General features: G+C 33.9%; 1 protein-coding gene across 1 annotated transcript; it reads left to right on the forward strand.

Annotated features, from left to right (window-relative positions):
• The first annotated feature begins 1,272 nt into the window (after positions 1-1,272).
• Positions 1,273-14,999, forward strand: LOC110442830. Its single transcript, XM_021486642.1, has 12 exons — positions 1,273-1,401; positions 2,914-3,460; positions 4,060-4,346; positions 5,953-5,991; positions 7,442-7,459; positions 8,352-8,390; positions 8,733-8,882; positions 9,756-9,965; positions 11,019-11,113; positions 11,709-12,674; positions 13,017-13,272; positions 13,850-14,999. Exons 2-12 carry the CDS (start codon positions 2,914-2,916, stop codon positions 14,216-14,218), a joined length of 2,976 nt encoding a protein of 991 aa, XP_021342317.1. The 5' UTR covers positions 1,273-1,401; the 3' UTR covers positions 14,219-14,999.
• The last annotated feature ends 4,271 nt before the right edge of the window (positions 15,000-19,270 follow it).

Consider the following 19,270-nt stretch of genomic DNA (forward strand, 5'->3'; position numbering starts at 1 on the left):
ATAAATTGATAAAACAAATGATAAATATGATATGTAATTCGTATGATCAGGTAAATAAAGAACAATATATAAATATGACTAGAGGTAGCTTTTACAGCATCATCTCCATACAATAATGTGGAAAACAGGGTGTATAAACATAGTGTGTCTGAGAATATTTCAGAAGTTTGAGGTGATAATTATAACACAAGAACTGTTAATGTCTTTTCGGCAATGTTACTGAGAATAGTTTCAAAATGGTCAACTCTCTAGAAAGACCCACACCCTATAAAATGAATTTGAAGGAATGCCATAAATTTACAGGAAAATAAATTTTCAATGCTAAAAACCTTCTTTTTTATGTTCGTTATTCATTGTTTAGATAAAATAACTTACAGAAGTTAAAAATTGTAAGAAATAATCAACTGCGATATTTCGTCATTAATCATTTCAATACCATTTTATGTATTTTTGAGAGTGTTGCCTTATTATATGTTGTGTTTAAACCTTCAATTGCTTCTTTGAAATATCACGGCCAAAGTTATTTATCTACCCCCATTATGGGACGCAGTGATGGTTAAATTGTGTTTGATTGTAATCTTATCAGGTATGTGTCACGATACAGGGGTAAAGCGTGCATTATAATAGGTCTGTGATGACAAAAACACGATGTTAGATAACCTACTTACATGTTATCACATGTCTAAACATTTGTTTAAACACTAAACGCCACATCATGCTGTAGTACATCACATGAAAACTCTCGGGTGCAACTTGTGCACTCTCGATTATCCGAGGTCCTAAGAATAGTAATCGTTATTGTCACGTTTTAGGCACCTAATTCATTTTTATATATAGAATAAGCAAACAATATGTAAAAGGCATTGGTCTCAGTAAAGGGCAGTTTGACCTTATCCTTTCGGGGTCGGACAGGAATACTGTGATATCCATCTTTTTCGGAACAAAATGTCTATCCTCAATATTACTCTGACTGCAAATATAAATCAACTTAAGTATTGATAGCTGTAGCTAAGACATTGCCATATTTAGCCAAACAGTTGCAAATAAATGTTTTATTTCACTTAATTATTATGTTTTTTGCCTCATTTACGTTCTGTTAGCATGTGACCACTACGATATATATTTACATAAACAAACTGCCATGTCAGATAGGAACCACAGGTAAATATCGAGGACAGTCCAACTTTCATTCTAAATTTAGACATATAACGCAAGCAGGAACATTCCACCCTGATGATAACGGTATATGTATGATATAATACTGATAACTTGGCATTTTTTATATTTCGTGTACGGATTTTTTGACATACAACTTAGAATGTTTTGTTCAAATTGAAGATTCTGATGTGGAACGAAAAATGAGCTATTTCTGAGGTTACTGTGACGCATTGACTAAAGAAGGTAAAGTTTAATCATGAAACAAATAAAAATGTTTGTATATATAGCTACTAAATACAATTTTACTCAAAACTACTAAGTGTAATGATTTATTAAATCTTCATTTATATCTACTAAATATTATAATTATGTTCATCCTCATTTACAGCTACTTTATATAATGAAGGTACACATTGTCATTTAGTATTTACTTAGTAGCATAAAATTCTTCCCTATCATCCATAGCTATTGTGTAAAATATCCATAAGTATGTTATATCCATCCTCCTACTTTGTACAATATACATAAAAATATAAAATCCTTATATGTATCCCCATATATAGCAACTCTGTATACTATACATTAGTATATAAAATCCTTATATGTATTCCCATATATAGCAACTCTGTATACTATACATTAGTATATAACATCACTATATTCATCCTAATATATAGCTACTCTGTATGATATACAATAGTATATAACATCAATACATTCATCCTCATATATAGCTACTCTGTATAATATACAATAATATATAACATCACTATATCCATCCTCATATATAGCTACTCTGTATAATATACAATAGTATAGAACATCAATATATTCATCCTCATATATAGCTACTCTGTATAATATACAATAGTATATTACATCAATATATCCATCCTTATATATAGCTACTCTGTACGATATACAATAGTATATAACATCAACATATCCATCCTTATATATAGCTACTCTGTACGATATACAATAGTATATAACATCAATGTATCCATCCTCATATATAGCTATTCTTTATACTATACAATAATATATAACATCAATATATCCATCCTCATATATAGCTATTCTTTATACTATACAATAATATATAACATCAATATATCCATCCTTATATATAGCTACTCTGTATAATATTCGTCCTCATATATAGCTTCTGTGTAAATTATACCAAACATTACTTTATAAAAATCAATATAATTAAGTATGGAATACAGTCGTCTTCGTTAAAAGCTACTTGATATCGCTAAATGTGATTATCCTCATTTAGATTTTTTTTTAATATAATATAAACTATATTTATTTGAAATTATGAAACAATTTATTACAACTTATATCAATCACACTTATTGGCCCCGATGTTAGCGCGTGGGGGTCTTAGTGTGGGAGGACACCCGTAGAAAACCCACGTGGCGTTTAGAATTTCATCATACCGTCAATGCATTCATCTTAAATTTTGAACCCTCACTCAAGTTACGAAGTATGATTCTAGTATAAAAAAGTAAACACCATCACTCATATTTACTAAGTATGGTACCTAGTAACAGAGTATGATACCTAGTAACAAAGTATAATACTTAGTAACAAAGTACGGTACCTAGTAACACAGTATGATACCTAGCAACAAAGTATGACACTTAGTATCAAAGTATGATACTTAATAACAAAGTATGGTACCTAGTAACATACGCATGACTTATCATGATCACTTTGAGCATGTTCTTTCTGTGCATTTCTCACCAGATGTCGAGTCTGCGGCAGAGATTAGAGGAACAGGAACAGCCATACAGGGACTGTTATGATCTGTACAAGGACACCCTCTCAACCATCACTGACCAACCTGAAAACTTCAACACTATTACACTAACCATGTTAAAAAATCAAATAAACGATCAAAGCGTAAATACCATAAAAGAAGCAATTCAAAAACGGATGTTAGATTTAAAATCATCTGCAGCACTGTGTCCTCCTGGGCCCAGAAGGGATTCACCTGTATGGTCCGAGAACCCGACAGGTGCAGCACTGTGTCCTCCCGAGCCCAGAAGGGATTCACCTGTATGGTCCGAGAATCCGACAGGTGCAGCACTGTGTCCTCCCGGGCCCAGAAGGGATTCACCTGTATGGTCCGAGAATTCGACAGGTGCAGCAAACGATGTAGACCTCTCTGACAGCATGTTGTCCACTGACACCTCATTTGATTTCTCTCCCGTAACGTCGTCATTTGACTCAGCAAATGTATCCCCGAATCTTGCGCCATCTAAATCCAGAACACTTCGTGTACTCATTGCAGGTAGGAACTTCCATATCTTTTGGTATATTGAAAATAGAAATTAAAGTTGTGAAGCAAGTGAAAGAGTAATGTTTACATGTTTGTACCAGTGGAGCCTTTATTCTATATGGCTGTCATTATCAATAGCCGTTTTGTTTTTTCTTTCAGTCTGTGATGTCTGTCCTCCAAGTCAACATATATTGTATTAACAGTGATTTTAAATAGTGTAAATATGCATCCAATATTTCAATACTAACATGCATTTTGGCAAATTAAATGTCATAACAGTGTGTAAAGTCAACTCAATGTGTGCAGCCGTTTTTTTTTTAATCTGTTCCCATAATGTTTCCATTAAAATTCAGAGCTATGTATATGACTGTGCTGTTGTCGGTGCTTTCTTCATAACCGTTTTCGATGCTTTCCCAATCATATATAATAAATATAATTTAATCTCTGAAATCGATTATTTGTGATTATCAACAGCAATTCAAAAAGTATGGAAGATTGGTAAAATTTCAATGTGCCATAAAAACGTATTTTCAAATGGCATGAGTATGGGTACAAATTAAAGACATACGACAGTATAAGAATAATTTCAATTCAATTTATTTTAAATTAAGGCGACATAAATGCGGGGAAGACAAGTGTCTTGAATTTGTTTCTGGGCGATGAGTATCTGCCGGTGTCCAGTACTAAGTGTACGACTGTTCCGTGTGAGGTTCATAACAGCACCGAGCGATATGCTCTGGTGTATTACCAAGATGGCACTCAAAACGAAGAAATAAAGCTGCCATTAAACAACCGCGACTATAGATGGGAAGCTGTTCGCAAGCTAGTTTACTCTGGAGAGTTAAATGGGAAACCTGTCCGGAGACTACTGTTGTTCTGGCCGCTGCGTTTCTTTGATGTGAGTTACAAATTAACTTGTTCATTGCTACCGTTCTTGTTCTATGATTACTTTTATTTTTTCGTCGCCACCGCTTTTGTGCTGTTATAACTACCATCTTGTTCATTGCCATCGTTAGTATGCTATGATTACTATCGTCTTGTTCATTGCTATCGCTTGTATGCTATGATTATTATCAACTTGTTTATTTCCGCAGCTATTGGGCTATGATTACTATCATCTTGTTCATTGCTATCGCTAGTATGCTATTATTACTATCATCTTGTTCATTGCTATCGCTAGTATGCGATGATTATTATCATCTTGTTCATTGCCATCGCTAGTATGCTATTATTACTATCATCTTGTTCATTGCTATCGCTTGTATACTATGATTACTATCATCTTGTTAATTGCCATCGCTAATGTGCTATGATTACTATCATCTTGTTCATTGTTACCTTATCGCTAGTATACTATGATTACTATCATCTTGTTCAATGCTATCGCTAGTATTCTATGATTACTATCATCTTGTTAATTGTTGACGCTAGTATGCTATGATGACTATTATCTTGTTCATTGCTATCGCTTGTATGCTATGATTACTATCATCTTGTTCATTGCTAACGCTAGTATGCTATGATTACTATCATCTTGTTCATTGCTATCGCTAGTGTGCTATGATTACTAGCATCTTGTTCATTGTTACCTTATCGCTAGTATACTATGATTACTATCATCTTGTTCAATGCTATCGCTAGTATTCTATGATTACTATCATCTTGTTAATTGTTGACGCTAGTATGCTATGATGACTATTATCTTGTTCATTGCTATCGCTTGTATGCTATGATTACTATCATCTTGTTCATTGCTAACGCTAGTATGCTATGATTACTATCATCTTGTTCATTGCTATCGCTAGTGTGCTATGATTACTATTATTTTGTTAATTGTCACCGCTATTGGGCTATGATTACTATCATCTTGTTCATTGCTATCGCTAGTATGCTATGTTTACTATCCTCTTGTTTATTGCCCTCGCTAGTATGCTATGATTACTATCATCTTGTTAATTGTTGACGCTAGTATGCTATGATGACTATTATCTTGTTCATTGCTATCGCTTGTATGATATGATTACTATCATCTTGTTCATTGTTACCTTATCGCTAGTATACTTTGATTAATATCAACTTGTTCAATGCTATCGCTAGTATTTTATGATTACTATCATTTTGTTAATTGTCAACGCTTGTGTGATATGATTTCTATTATCTTGTTCATTGCCACGAAGTATTTTGATATGGTGACCTTGATGACTGGTCAGATAAAATATTTCCTCTTAAGTTAAAAATTGAGCTAGGTATGTCAGAGATGATCGGAGAAAAGTTTCGATAGATAGATTAGTGAGAGCGATACAGGACCATGCAGAATGTTTGGATCTTATTTTTAAGATACGGTAAGGTATTTTTTAATTTCATGTAAGAATTTTGTTTTCTTTAGATTCCTTCTTAAGTCTGTGATAATATATTAGGGTTTTTTACCTGATTGATGTGCACCAAATAAAGATGGCAGTATTTTGTCTGTTACGTTGATCAAAGTTAAATATCTGAATTTTCAGAATCAAGTGTCCGATGAGTTTGGTCCTGAATCAGGATTAGTAAGTACTATTTATATAATCTATTTCGAAAAGCATTACCAATCACACTTTAAAAAGACTCTACACAGGAGCTATTGACGTTCAGAATACCTTTAACCTTCAAAATATTCACATTGTTATACATGCAAAATATTACAAATATTTACATAAAAACGTTATCTTTTTTAATATTAAGTTTTCCCATACTAACATAACATTTAACATTATAATTTTGATATTTTGACACCGTTTGAGAAAATAATAGATTTTATACGAAATTTAGTTCATTATCAGAGTTAACCCCCATCAAAAATGTACCCTGATGAGATTATATTCTCTTTTAACTTTCGTTGTTACAATATTACAGATGCCCATTAAATTTAGAAACAAAGAAATGATTTTGAAGATTTATAATAAACTAGTGAAGTGTGTTACTATGACAAGTTGTTTGTCATAGTAACATACAAACATACCAGTGTATTTAGCTTGTAGTTTCTTCAGGTGAAACACTGTCTGAATAGAAAGCATTGACAATCATTCAAGTTTACTGATTAAGCATACGCCGAAGGCTTCGAAATAAAAAAAAAATAAAGAACTATAAGATTTAGAATCATATTAGTTGACTTTATAGTTCATAGAGCTGAGCGACTTAAAAATTGCAAGGTTGTTCAATATATAATTAAATCCCATGTGACTGCTGAGCTATATTTCATCATCACCATTAAATATTTCATCCTCACCATTAAATATTTTATCCTCACCATTAAATATTTCACCCTTACAATTAAATATTTCATCCTCACCATTAAATATTTCATCTTCACCATTAAATATTTCATCCTCACCATTAAATATTTCATCCTCACCATTAAATATTCCATCCTCAAAATTAAATATTTCATCCTCACCATTAAATATTTCATCCTCACCATTAAATATATCATCCTCACTATTAAATGTTTCATCTTCACCATTAAATAACGGGCGAGTGATTCAGGCCCCATTGGTATCTTGTTAATAATTGAAGACTTGATACTAGATACAATCTTTGGCCTTCCCTTGAAATAGTGGGTAGTGGTATTCAAATCGATGTTGCAATAAACAAATACACTGAATCAGACTTTCTTCGCTGTTGTAAAACAATTTAACAGATTTAAATGTCATATTATATTTCTTTCTTTTGAAAGATTGTCTTTAATAAGTCCAATGGGCCCAATTTTTCCATCTTGATCTGTCCTTGTGTAATTTCCCTCTGTTCTTGCCGTCTAGGGGAGGTCGAGTTTGGCTGAGTTTATCGTTTTCTAAAAATTGTTTCTAGAATTGAAAACAAAACGAGAGATTGCATAAAGCGAATCCATATGTAACGTCTTTTAAACGAAATTTAATTTGACTACAATAACTGTAATGATGTATTAATACACATGTTTTCGATATTATTACGTATTAGTGTTAAGGGTATGATTCATTGCAGGGAAGTTTGGCGGACACTGTAAGTATAAATGTCTCCAAAATATTCTTAAAATAAATTATGTTATTTCTGTATATTGTTGTATTGTTTCGTACTTGGATTGATAACGAAGCATCAGTCTTTCTTCAGTAGATTGTTTGTGTACTAGATTGGTTTATGATGTTCTGTGCGAACAGCTGTGTTGAGACAATCTGTCTAATAAGTAAATGCACCATGAGTATGGCATGTCAGACATTTGCATATTTATAACTACATGCAAAAATTAAAAAAAAGCATTGAAATCAAAAAAGATAAATTGGAATTAAAAGTTTTAACTCACCAAAAATATAACATTTTATCTCAAAAAAATTATATTTGAATTCAAAACATAACATTTGAATTTTAAAAGTATATCATTGAGTTTAAAAAGAAATCATTTAAATTAAAAATATTGAATCCAAATATAAGATTATTTCTAAACTCATATCAATTTTTTTGTGATTCAAATGTATAGTTTTTAGATATTTTTTTTGTTATATTGTAAATATCTTTTTTTCATGGTCACTTAGAAAGATAAAATATATGAACATTTTTGATAGGCAAGCGACCCTCATGAAACAACACCGAAAAGAATTGCAGATGACGAAAGTTGTTATGTCAATTTATTAATTAACTAATAGTCCGGATTAAAATGGATAAAAACAAGTTATACTTTTATTAATTAAATCAATATATCAAAATATTCGCTATGTAAACTATTTTATAATTTTATAAACGAACAACTAAATATCTTAATCTTTAAATCAGATTACAGATTACTGTCATTACAGTCCATTTATCTAATTTATTCTCTCAACATTTGTAGCTAGGACGTTTTTATACAATTGTATCATATACATTTATATATATATTCTGTTGACGAACATAATTATAGGATCCCCATCAAACACATGTGAAACAGGTAGACAGTGCGGTAAGTGTCATTTGTCCTTCGCTCTGTATCATTTTGTATCATATAAAAAATATCTTTAAACCATTCCTTAAAAGCTAGTGTATATCATTATATTATTTTCTTAACTTCATGTAACTGCTTCTTTATGAAATTTCCATTTACAAATTAACAGTACAATTATTCTTTTCTGCACAATGAAACTTATTAAACTTTCATCCTAACATTTTAATTGTTTGCATCAGTCGAATTATTTTACATATGTAAGAAATCAGGCAAAATTATATTTGACATTGAAGTTTTTACCCATCGCGGATATTAGTGTAAGTATGTATTAAATTGACCCTTGATTGCTCAATTTTGAAGGGAAACGCTGAGCCCTTACCGATAGTGTTCCTTGACCTCCCGGGTTTGTCGGATAACGAATTTGGAGTATCAAAAATCCTGGAAAACATTCCAAACTTTCACCTTTTTATCTTCCTCATCGATATTGGGGGAGAGCCTGTCAGAAAAACGGTAAATATTTCCAGGTTTTTTTAGATCCTAATTGTAACGAGATTTGCCAAAATGTTTAATTTGGAGTATACATGCAACATTATTTGTTAAGTGTTAATAAACTGCCTCAGGTAATATTGTCCGGTAGATGTAATTTCCATATATATTTTGGTCCCCATTATGTAACATTTGGAAGTAATATATTTCTTTGTTTGATATTAAGGTCGATGTCTTTGATCATACTCATTAGTGTACCTTGTTGTTTCGTTGTTACTTACCCGGCTCGCGCTTTGAGGACATGATATTACATAGATTGAATTGGATTTTCAGTTCTGTTGCTCTTGTCGTCGATGAAGCGAAAGACGCTTACCCATCCGGAACACCTGGTCTAAATATCCTTGCACTTTCAAATGCCACCTAAATCTGCCCTTCTGTTCATAGCTTGCCCTTGTTTATTATGAGTTTGAGTTCAAATTACTATCTTGTTAACATTTCGATATTCTTTTGTTTTTTACATCATCAACTCACAATTCAATTCACACCACAAATGATATGAATAACCTTACTGAAGGTCATTATTCTTTTGTGGACCCAGAAGAATACAAATCATATGTAAAACATCTGTAACATGCGTGAGATAACGTGTAAAAAATACATTCCCGATATGGTACAACACATTTGCTATCGGTACAATTCCGACAGAATGACAAATCTTCAATCTTTCTCCAAACACGCCCCGATATATTGGGAAACACTTCAAGTAAAAGAAAATGGACTGCAAATGTTATTTTCCCTCAGGCGAAACTATTTGTTACTGACATTAAACTAGCAATTTGAAATATCCAGTTTCTGTAAGACATGGTGAAAGTGCTGTTTTCATTTCTCAACTTCTAGTTCGAAAACATGTTGGAAAATGTGAAAAAGGAGATTACGAGGCATGGTATTGATTTCAACCCAGAGAGCGCTCTTTTCCTCCTGAACCGCTCCGATCTACATCGACCCGCTCCGTGTGAAGAACTTGTAGAAAATGCCGTTCTGTCAGCGATCCAGCCGAAATGGCCCATGGTTGGTGAAGAACAGCTGCATCGTCTCTCTTGTACGAAGGTAAACAACGGCCCTTACTATATGCAACATTTCAAATGAATGATGCCAGTGTCCTGTCAATAGTTAATAGTTAATCGTTCTGTTTAATCTCGAAACACATTTATTGTTTATTGACAATTATCAATCCGGAAGTGATAATAGAACAAACCACACGCTAATGTAAGAACACTGTAGTAATTGAAACACCCTCCAACAAATAAAGACCAACTGAATTTGGCCATCCAGCGAGGCCCTTTTAAATCTGTTTATCCTTATACGATTTAGAAAGGTCATTCTTTCTTTCTTTCAAAAACAATGATTAAACAGTAAATTTTGTGTAAGAAGAGGGAATCCAAGTCGGATAAGTACACAAAGCGAATTACTATTCACATAAAATTTTGAAAATATTAATTCAATATATTATTATGTCTGCGGGTGATTATGAATTTAATTAGCATCAGAAGACGTAGTTCAAACTAAGAAATTATGTTTTAGTTTACGTGTGCGATGACTAAGACTTCTGTTTCGGAAAATATTCAGGTTATAGGAATACTGATATTTATACAGATTCTAAAGATCGTTTTGAAATGTTGAGATGCTAGCACGCTAGTTTAAGATTTCATTCAAAGCGTTAGACGTTGTAAAATGCAAGTTGTTGTCGTTTTGGGCACTAGCGTTTGCACAAACCTAAAAGTGTAATTGTTGGCATTAGAGCGTTCTGTGAACATTTTATATGAACCCTGTTCCTAAACTTGATATGTTTCCTTCGATATAACCATAAATGAACAAAAAGATGTTTTGGTTCTTCCATTTTGGAAAACCCTCATCTTAAATAACTTGGCCTGGCCACTTTAAATAAACTAAGATACCAATTATAATTTATCCCGTAGCTGTATACCAGTAATATTCAAACTTTTATATCGATGTGCAAAATCCTGGTTAGTATGTAGACTGTGATTTTGGTATAAATATAGCCCGTACTTGTCATTTATGTAACAAGAGATTTTTTACAAATATTCGAAGAGTCTAAAACAGAGCTCGAATATCGACTTAAAAATATATATATATTTTTAGATAAAGTCTGGAGAAGAGAGCATGGAACCTTTCAAGAGAAAGATTCGGGACTTCATGGAAGCTGCTCATCGGGTGAATTTAGAAGAACACTATTTGTATGTACGTTTTTGTGTTTGGTAGAATGAGCATCTTTTTGTACTTGGTATAAACAAAATTTTATTTACAAATATGCTGTACATAATATATAATTTTACATAATGTAATATTAGGGATCTGGCAACAAGAGTAGGCTCTTATATTAAGCCATCTCTCATTTGTACTTATACTATAAAAAAGAAAATGCACATCTTTGTTTTACATATATTAAATGCGCTTAAATAAGCACATCTTTGTTTCACATATTAATTATTTATTTATGTAACAACATTGTTTATTTTGAAGAACAGTAAAATAAATGGTATGAAATAAAAAAAAAACATATAATCACAATTTTAAATTATCATTAACTGCATAACTTGGCCAAATACAGTGCCATTTGTATTTTATACGAGTTTACAATAAATAAGATGGTAAAAAATACAAACATTCTCAGATTGATAATACTATGTAATGGTAGGGTTAGACAATTGTTAACATTTAATATGGTTTCATTTGTCTGCATTGTTTATACTTTTTGTAACTCTTACGATAAAAAAATATATAGTATATATACGTGCTTTGATGTAAGAAATTGCGTTTCGTTACTTTCAGGTGGCTCATCAATTTACTGGAGGTCATTAACGCGTTCTTTGACACGAGCGTTAACTGGTTGCCATATAATATGAGTCTCCAAAAAATAAAGGACTACGCAGAGCAGGACAATGGTTTCCTTGAGAAAGAACTGGGCATAATAGAGGATAAGAACTCTTCTTTTTATAAACACATAATGGAAGAAGCAAAAAAGAGCCAGGGCAAGCTCAGAGAACACATTAAACAGCAAATTGGTGGCAGTACTACTGACTTAGCCCAAAGGCTGAGGTCGGTGACAAAGGACAAAGAAGAACAAACGATTAGGGAGGATTTCGATTCCGAGCTGAAAACCTTTCTTGATCAGCATAGAACACGACTAAAGAAAAACGTGAAACTTGTGGAATGTTTGGAGCAGCAGTGTCAACAAACTTTGAACATGAATGACGTACTGAATACCATAGCAACACTTGTTACTATACCATTGGCATCCATCTTTCTATTTGGGAGAAGCTTGACAGAAGAAATTGAGATTGCCGTTTCTGACCCAATAAACCACAAAATATCACAACGAACAGAATACTTTTTTCAGCAAGCACAGGCTGCGATTGAACAGGAAACCAACTTTATAATTTCACAGCAACAAATCAGACAGGAGATTCTATCGTTTGAGTTCAAGCAAAACAGAAGCAGGGAGGAACGAAAACTGGTAAAATTCGATGCATCTTTGAAAAAACTTTGGGAAATTTATACTCAGAAGGTGTTAAAGCACAAATTTTTATTTGACGAATTTCAGCGTGTCACTGGTGAAGAAGGTCAGCGTGTCATTCATGGAGTAAGCGCAACTGTAGACGTTGTACAGGTTACAAACAACTCAAGTACCAAAGTTCTTGCAAGGAAACGCGTGAAATCAGTACTGCATAATGGTGGACCAATGCTTACATGTCTTCCACAGAACCACAACGTCTACAGAGAACTTGTCATTATGAGGTTTGTCTATGTGAAGCTTATCCATACAATTATATGAAATCAGTAAAAATATTGTTTTTCAAATATGTATCGAAGAAGCATCAGATGTAAAAATGAAAAGGTAAACTATGTTATTATGAAAGGAACTTTGCATTCTATCGTCATGATAAGTTTGTTTGATCGCATGCAACATTTAACCACAAATGTACATTGTAATTGAGTTTCATGTTGTCTTTCCGTTATCCATTGCTTGCATATTTTCAAGGTTGCCATTACATGTCCATGCTTTAGTATCATGTCTACTTCATCTTTACAATCAAATGTGGCAGTTCATTAAAAAATGTAGTTTTTGTATATTCATAGGTCACTGTCTAGAAAGGACAGTAAAAACTGTGTGATGTTCCGAGGGTCTTCGTCTTGGATCGAAGGAGGCGAGCAGATATTGGCCATTCTGATGGATAAAGCTGATAAGAATTTGGATGAAGTCATCATGGATCTAGAAAGAAGCCAAATCGGCTGGGAGAAGCGACTACAGTTTGCCCTCGGTGCTGCAAGAGGATTGGAATATTTACATCGGAATGGGTACATCCACCAGGAAGTCAAACCTCGTCATTTTTTAGTAAGTAGTCAAATCTCATCATCATGTGGTAAGTAAACACACCCCATCATCAATTGGTAAGTATTAACATCTCATCATAGTGTGGTAAATAGACACACCCAATCATCGTGTGGTAAATAGACACACCACATCATCGTGTGGTAAGTAGTCACACCCCATCATCATGTGGTAAGTAGTCACACCCCATCATCATCATGTGGTAAGTAGTCACACCCCATCATCATCATGTGGTAAGTAGTCACACATCTCATTATCATGTGGTAAGTAATCACACCCCATCATCATGTGGTAAGTAGTCACATCTAATCATCATTTGGTAAGTTGTCACACCCCATTCATCATGTGGTAAGTAGTCACATCTCATCACCATGTGGTAAGTAGTCACATACAAAATACTATATATATGTAACTTTCCTTTCCTTTCAAATTTTAGTTCATTTTATTGTGTATTGGTGGAGGTTTCATTTGCGGTTACCTCAGTTAGTAAAAACATTAGATGTTCTATATACGTTGTATAGCAGTATCATATCCACATCCATAATTGTTTTCGTTGTTAACGGTCCATATTACGTTTCAGGTTTACCGAAACCAGGACAGTGGAGAAGATATTGTAAAAATCTGTGATTTTGGACACGTGAAAGAAGAATTCGTACCCGTCACAACAGCGTCAGATCAAAGAAACGCGGCGTATTATGCTCCCGAACTTTTCGGACAAGCAGCAAGACATAGCACCATGTCTGACGTATACAGCCTCGGTCTGGTGATCTGGGAACTGTGGCATTGTAGGAAAATCACGTGCAATCCTGGTGAACCTCCATCCATTCGAGAGGTGTCGAAAGGGGAGTTCAAGGCGGTTATCAAAAGTTGCCTTGAGGTACAGCCGAACAAGAGACCGAACAGTCGCAAGGTAGTTCAAATCCTCAGTAGCCTTGTTGGTTCACAATGACTGATACCGATGTTGCCGACTCTGACTGAATATTAAGCTGTTTGAAATCGAACCATCGGTTGCGAGTGACTCTTAAGAAGTTGAGAGGAAATCTCACAGATTTTCTCTTACATATCATGATATTTAGGAATTAGCTAGTCTATCGTATTATCTGATCTACCTGGATCGTTTAGCTGGTCTATTGTATTATCTGGTCTACTTGGATCGTTTAGCTAGTCTATTGTATTATCTGGTCTACTTGGATCGTTTAGCTGGTCTGTTTGGAATGTTCAACTGATCCATTCAGAGAAACCAGCTGACTAAATGGAAACAAGCGTAGAATGTATCTTGATATTTTCCCTTACAAATCATCGCTTGTGAAAGACATGATAGTTTTGATGAATGAGCTAGTCTTTTATATTATTTGGTCAATATGAAAGATTAATCTGGTCTATTTGGAGTGTTTTGCTGGTCCGTTCGGAGTAACTAGCTGACCAACTGGGAACAAGCCAAAGAAGGCAGAGATTTTCCCTTATATATCATGACTATCGCTTGTGAAAGACATGATAGTTTGGATGAACTAGCTAGTCTATTATATCATCTGGTTAATTTGGAAGAATAAACTGGTTTATACGATATAATAGTCTGGTCTATTTGCCGGAGTATTTAGCTGGTCTATTTGGAGTAACTAGCTGACCAACTGGAAACGAGCCAAAGAAGGCAGAGACGCCTAGCGGTCAGTCTTGTGTACTTGTTGCTTTATTTTATATTTTCCTTCATAAAAACTTGTTTCTTTGTTATCTACTATAATATAAAGAAAAATCAGGTAAAACGACCGACTTCAAAACTACTAACTGTCACCCTTCACATGACTTTTCAGGTTTTGAAGACCTGATCATGAAAAGCCTTGCGAAAGGAGAATGCTGTTAGCTTTGAATTCGGTCGTTATACCTTATTTTTTTCTATACAAAATGCATGACTTTATGACAAGGTAAATTTGTCCCGTTATTATGGTCTTGCCTTCATACTTTTAAAATGTGTGATGAATATATGCTTGTATCACTGTGATGTCATTGTAACTTTTGACACTCAGCTTTGTAATAAATAATCTTAGGTCTCACTTTAAGTCAATTGCATAAATGGTAGGATATTTGGAGTTCTTCTTTGTCCATACTGCGGAAGATATAAAAATTCTGAGCAACGACTGTTCGTTAAGTTAATTTACGAAGAATACATAAGAACACGGTCGGACCAAGCGAACTGTTCGAGGAATAGGGGGTATTCGAGTTGTGCGAGTTCGGGTAAGTAGGTTTTCACTGTATCATTAAAATACACGGTCAGATGAAGGGCGTGACCACAAACGAAAAAGGAAGAGCATTGAAAATTGTCTGTAGTGATTAGTTTAGGGTGGGTTATCTTTATTGACCTGCAAGTTATGAAAATGTAAAAAGAAATGTAATATATACATATGTTAGTTACTTTGTCAATACACGTCATCCTCAATACTCCAGGGGCTACGCTCACTTTCGCTCTCTGCACCCCTGGAATATATGTCATAGCAAAATGGAAGGTTCAGTGTGCGCCAATTTGTGGATGAGATGGTAAGACTTATTTGATCCTTTGATGCACATTAAAAGAATCTGACGGTTGCGTAACGGTAAAATTGACTGTCTTTGAAGTCGGGTGTCGGCCATCTGTAATCTTCAAAGGACAGTTATCATCCTAACGATTGGTTCGGGTTTTTGTATGCCCCCGCCATAAATGGAGGGGGAGGCATATACTTGTTGCCCATGTCCGTCCCGTCCCGTCGCGTCGCGTCCCGTCCCATCCATGAGTGGGGACATTTGTGTCTTACAGACATTTTCTAGTTTTACCTGAAACCAATCAAATAGCTAGCCGCGTGCCTCCAATTTTGCTTTGATATATTCCAGGAGTGCAGAATGTAAAAGTGAACGAAATCCCTGGAGTATCGAGTTTGATACCACGTACGTACTCGAAACAATACAATTGTGTGTTCTACTTTTCTCGTGGACTCACTTTGGGTCGATTTCTTCATGACTACGAAGCACCCCTGGAATATGTCATAGCAAAATCGAAGGCTCAATGTGCAGCACCTTGTGGATGAGATGGGAAGACTAGTTTGATCCTTTGATGTACATCAAAAGAATCTGACGGTTGCGTAACGGTAAAATTGACTGTCGGGTGTCGGCCCTCTGTAATCTTCAAAGGATAGGAATCAGCCTAGCGATTGGTTCGGGTTGGTTTTTTTACCTGAAACCAATCAAATAGCTAGCCGCATGCCTTCAATTTTGCTATGACATATTTCAGAGGAGCAGAGAGCGAGGGTTAGTGAGCGTAATCCCTGGATATCGAGGATGATACCACGTGCGTACTCGAAACAATACAATTGTGTGTTCTACCTTTCTCGTGGACTCACTTTTGGTCGATTTCTTCATGAATATGAAGTTAAAAACTGCTACTCTCAGCGTACTAGCACGTCAGATTCAAAATTCATCAAGCAATCGCCAAAAGGTCCCAGAGAAAAGTGGAAATGTCAGTCACTGAAACCATATTAAGCAGTGTGTATTATTTGCATGTATAAAATATTACTTGTATTGGGCAGTTTATCGTCTATATATGTATTGACAATTAGGTGTGAGAATCATATTGATAAAACTCAAAAGAGGGTGATAATGTGTTATAAGGGATAACATACATTTTTGTATTATGGTTTCAATACGATTGTTGCTATTTTATAGAATGTAAGCGTGTTTATTCTAACTATATATCCTTAGAATCATTATATGAATTTATATATTGATGATTATAATCTTTGATAAATTTCACATGGCAATGGTATTGATTCCTATTCAATTTTATTCAAAACTTCACTTGTTGACCTTGTATTATCTTAACTATTTTATTAACTTGACATTATTATTAATTTCTTTTTAATCAAATAAGTTCCTGAAAAATTACATTAAAAAGTTAAGACAAAATCAAGGTCATTAACACTTTCATGTATTTATGATATTTTCAAAACCTTTTCATAATCCCCCACTTACCATTAAGAAACACGTAGATATGTAAAGCATTAGCGCTTTCATTATCAACATTTTATTAATGACGTCAGAACTTATATATTTATGTACTGTATCTATGTGTAAAACGTCTGAAGATTGATCATGAAAGCGCAAATGCTTTACAGATCTATGTGTTTCGGATTTTTTTTTAAACTTTTCATATGTATAAATTGTTTTGTAGGTATCTATTACGTTACACAGACTTTATACAATCGTGCTTACTTTTTAACAATTAATCAGTGTTTAACCACAATATTTTCTCTGTACAAACCATTTAACGCCATCACGTTGTTCTGTTGTTTATTTAACTCGGCACCGTGTTATTTTGTTCAATTGTTATGTTGTTTTAGTTTCATGTCATGCTTTGTTTAGCAGACATTCAAGAGAGAGTAAAGAGTGTTATCTCCCTTGCAACACAAAATGTCCACGAGAAAACTCAATTTCATGCGTATTTTCAGTGTATCAGTACTTACCTATATATCAAGCAAGAGCAATGTCTTAAATCTGTTTTGTTCTGAAATAACATGTTTTTCACGACTTCCACAGACCCTTTCACTCTAGTACGCCTCTAAATTGCTTAATTCATAAATTAAGTGGTTTTACACACCTATCCCTCTGTTTCAACAGGAGTTTTGACCATTTGGATTTCCGACCTTTTGGCCCCTACCATCACTGATAAGTCCTAGAAGGACGAAACAGCTATATGCTGCAGTGTTTTTCATTTTTGACAAACTATTGTATTACCCAATTTTAAAGGTACAATCGCCTGTGTGTGTGTTGCGTTCATCTCTCACTTAAGGTTCTACCTATAGTATGACAAGAAAAGTCACCTCTCAACCAAACTCTTTGTAAATATAACAAACGGGTCGACTTTAATATCATAATCGTAAATTTTCCTTCACTCAATAATAACATTTCAGCCTCTTCTGCTCTTGAGGTTTATTTGTTATGACGGAGTTGCAACAACGAAACCTTTTTTGATTGTCTGGGTAGATGTGACCTGACGACAAATACACTACTCGGAGAGACTTCAATATTTATTCCTCGAGTCGTTTGAAATTCCATCTTTTACCCATGAGCATACAAAAGAGCAAGTATGTGTTTTATTTTAAGCTAAAAAAAATAAAAATAAAAATAAACCGCCATTATCAGTTTTTCGTATACAAATTTCTTTTTATATATATAAATCCTCACATCTTATTACACATAACAGACATATGGTGAGCAAGGCTCCAGGTAGAGCACTAGGTAGGCATCATAACACGTCACGGTCAGCGGGATATAATATTAGGTTTATTTATTTAATAAGCCAAACATAAGGTTACTTTTTGTAATATAGTCTGCCTCGTAAAGGGAAAAATAGAACTGTTAGCTATTCATTCATTCATCGCACAATACCGTCTATTTAGCAAAAACATGCTGTTTGTTTATATGTAATTATGTAATGTTGAAAACAAACTATCTCTTAAATATTATGAAAATTCTGTATCGGGGGACTCAATGTTGAGGGGCTGCCCGCTAGTGTAATATGTCACGTTAAATGGCCGAACCTCGTCTTGAAAATACTTTGGGACGGCCATTTTCAATCATTAAGTCTTCCTGGTTTTTTTATTGACTATTGTACTATTACATAGCTTGCTACTTGACTGATAGGTGCGAACCATTCGACATAAAGGTTGTTTACTGTATGTACACTGTATATTGTTATTTTTCTGTCAGATGTTGAAAGTATAAGGATGTTTTACATGTATTCTTAAATATGTTGTTTACTGTAAAGATGTTTAATTCAGTAAATATTTTAATATGAAGGCCATTATTAAAAGATATTTGTAATGTATGTATCATCGTTAAAACACGTGGGTATTAGTAATATACTGTATTCATCTTACATTAAAATGCTCTTAAACTTCAGTGGTATTTATAAGCTACCTACAGTGTCGATGATATAGGTATATTCGTCATTTTCTCATTGTGTCATACCGTACCCACG

This window comes from Mizuhopecten yessoensis, unplaced genomic scaffold (assembly GCF_002113885.1).
Source record: "Mizuhopecten yessoensis strain PY_sf001 unplaced genomic scaffold, ASM211388v2 scaffold716303, whole genome shotgun sequence".
Lineage (NCBI taxonomy): Eukaryota > Metazoa > Mollusca > Bivalvia > Pectinida > Pectinidae > Mizuhopecten > Mizuhopecten yessoensis.

Excerpts from the sequence above, each read along its gene's own strand:
- LOC110442830 (XM_021486642.1), top strand. The coding sequence starts at position 2,914 with ATGTCGAGTCTGCGGCAGAGATTAGAGGAACAGGAACAGCCATACAGG. Across the intron at positions 3,461-4,059 it reads ACTTCGTGTACTCATTGCAG|GCGACATAAATGCGGGGAAG; the intron begins GTAGGAACTTCC and ends TTTTAAATTAAG. Across the intron at positions 13,273-13,849 it reads TCAAACCTCGTCATTTTTTA|GTTTACCGAAACCAGGACAG; the intron begins GTAAGTAGTCAA and ends ATTACGTTTCAG.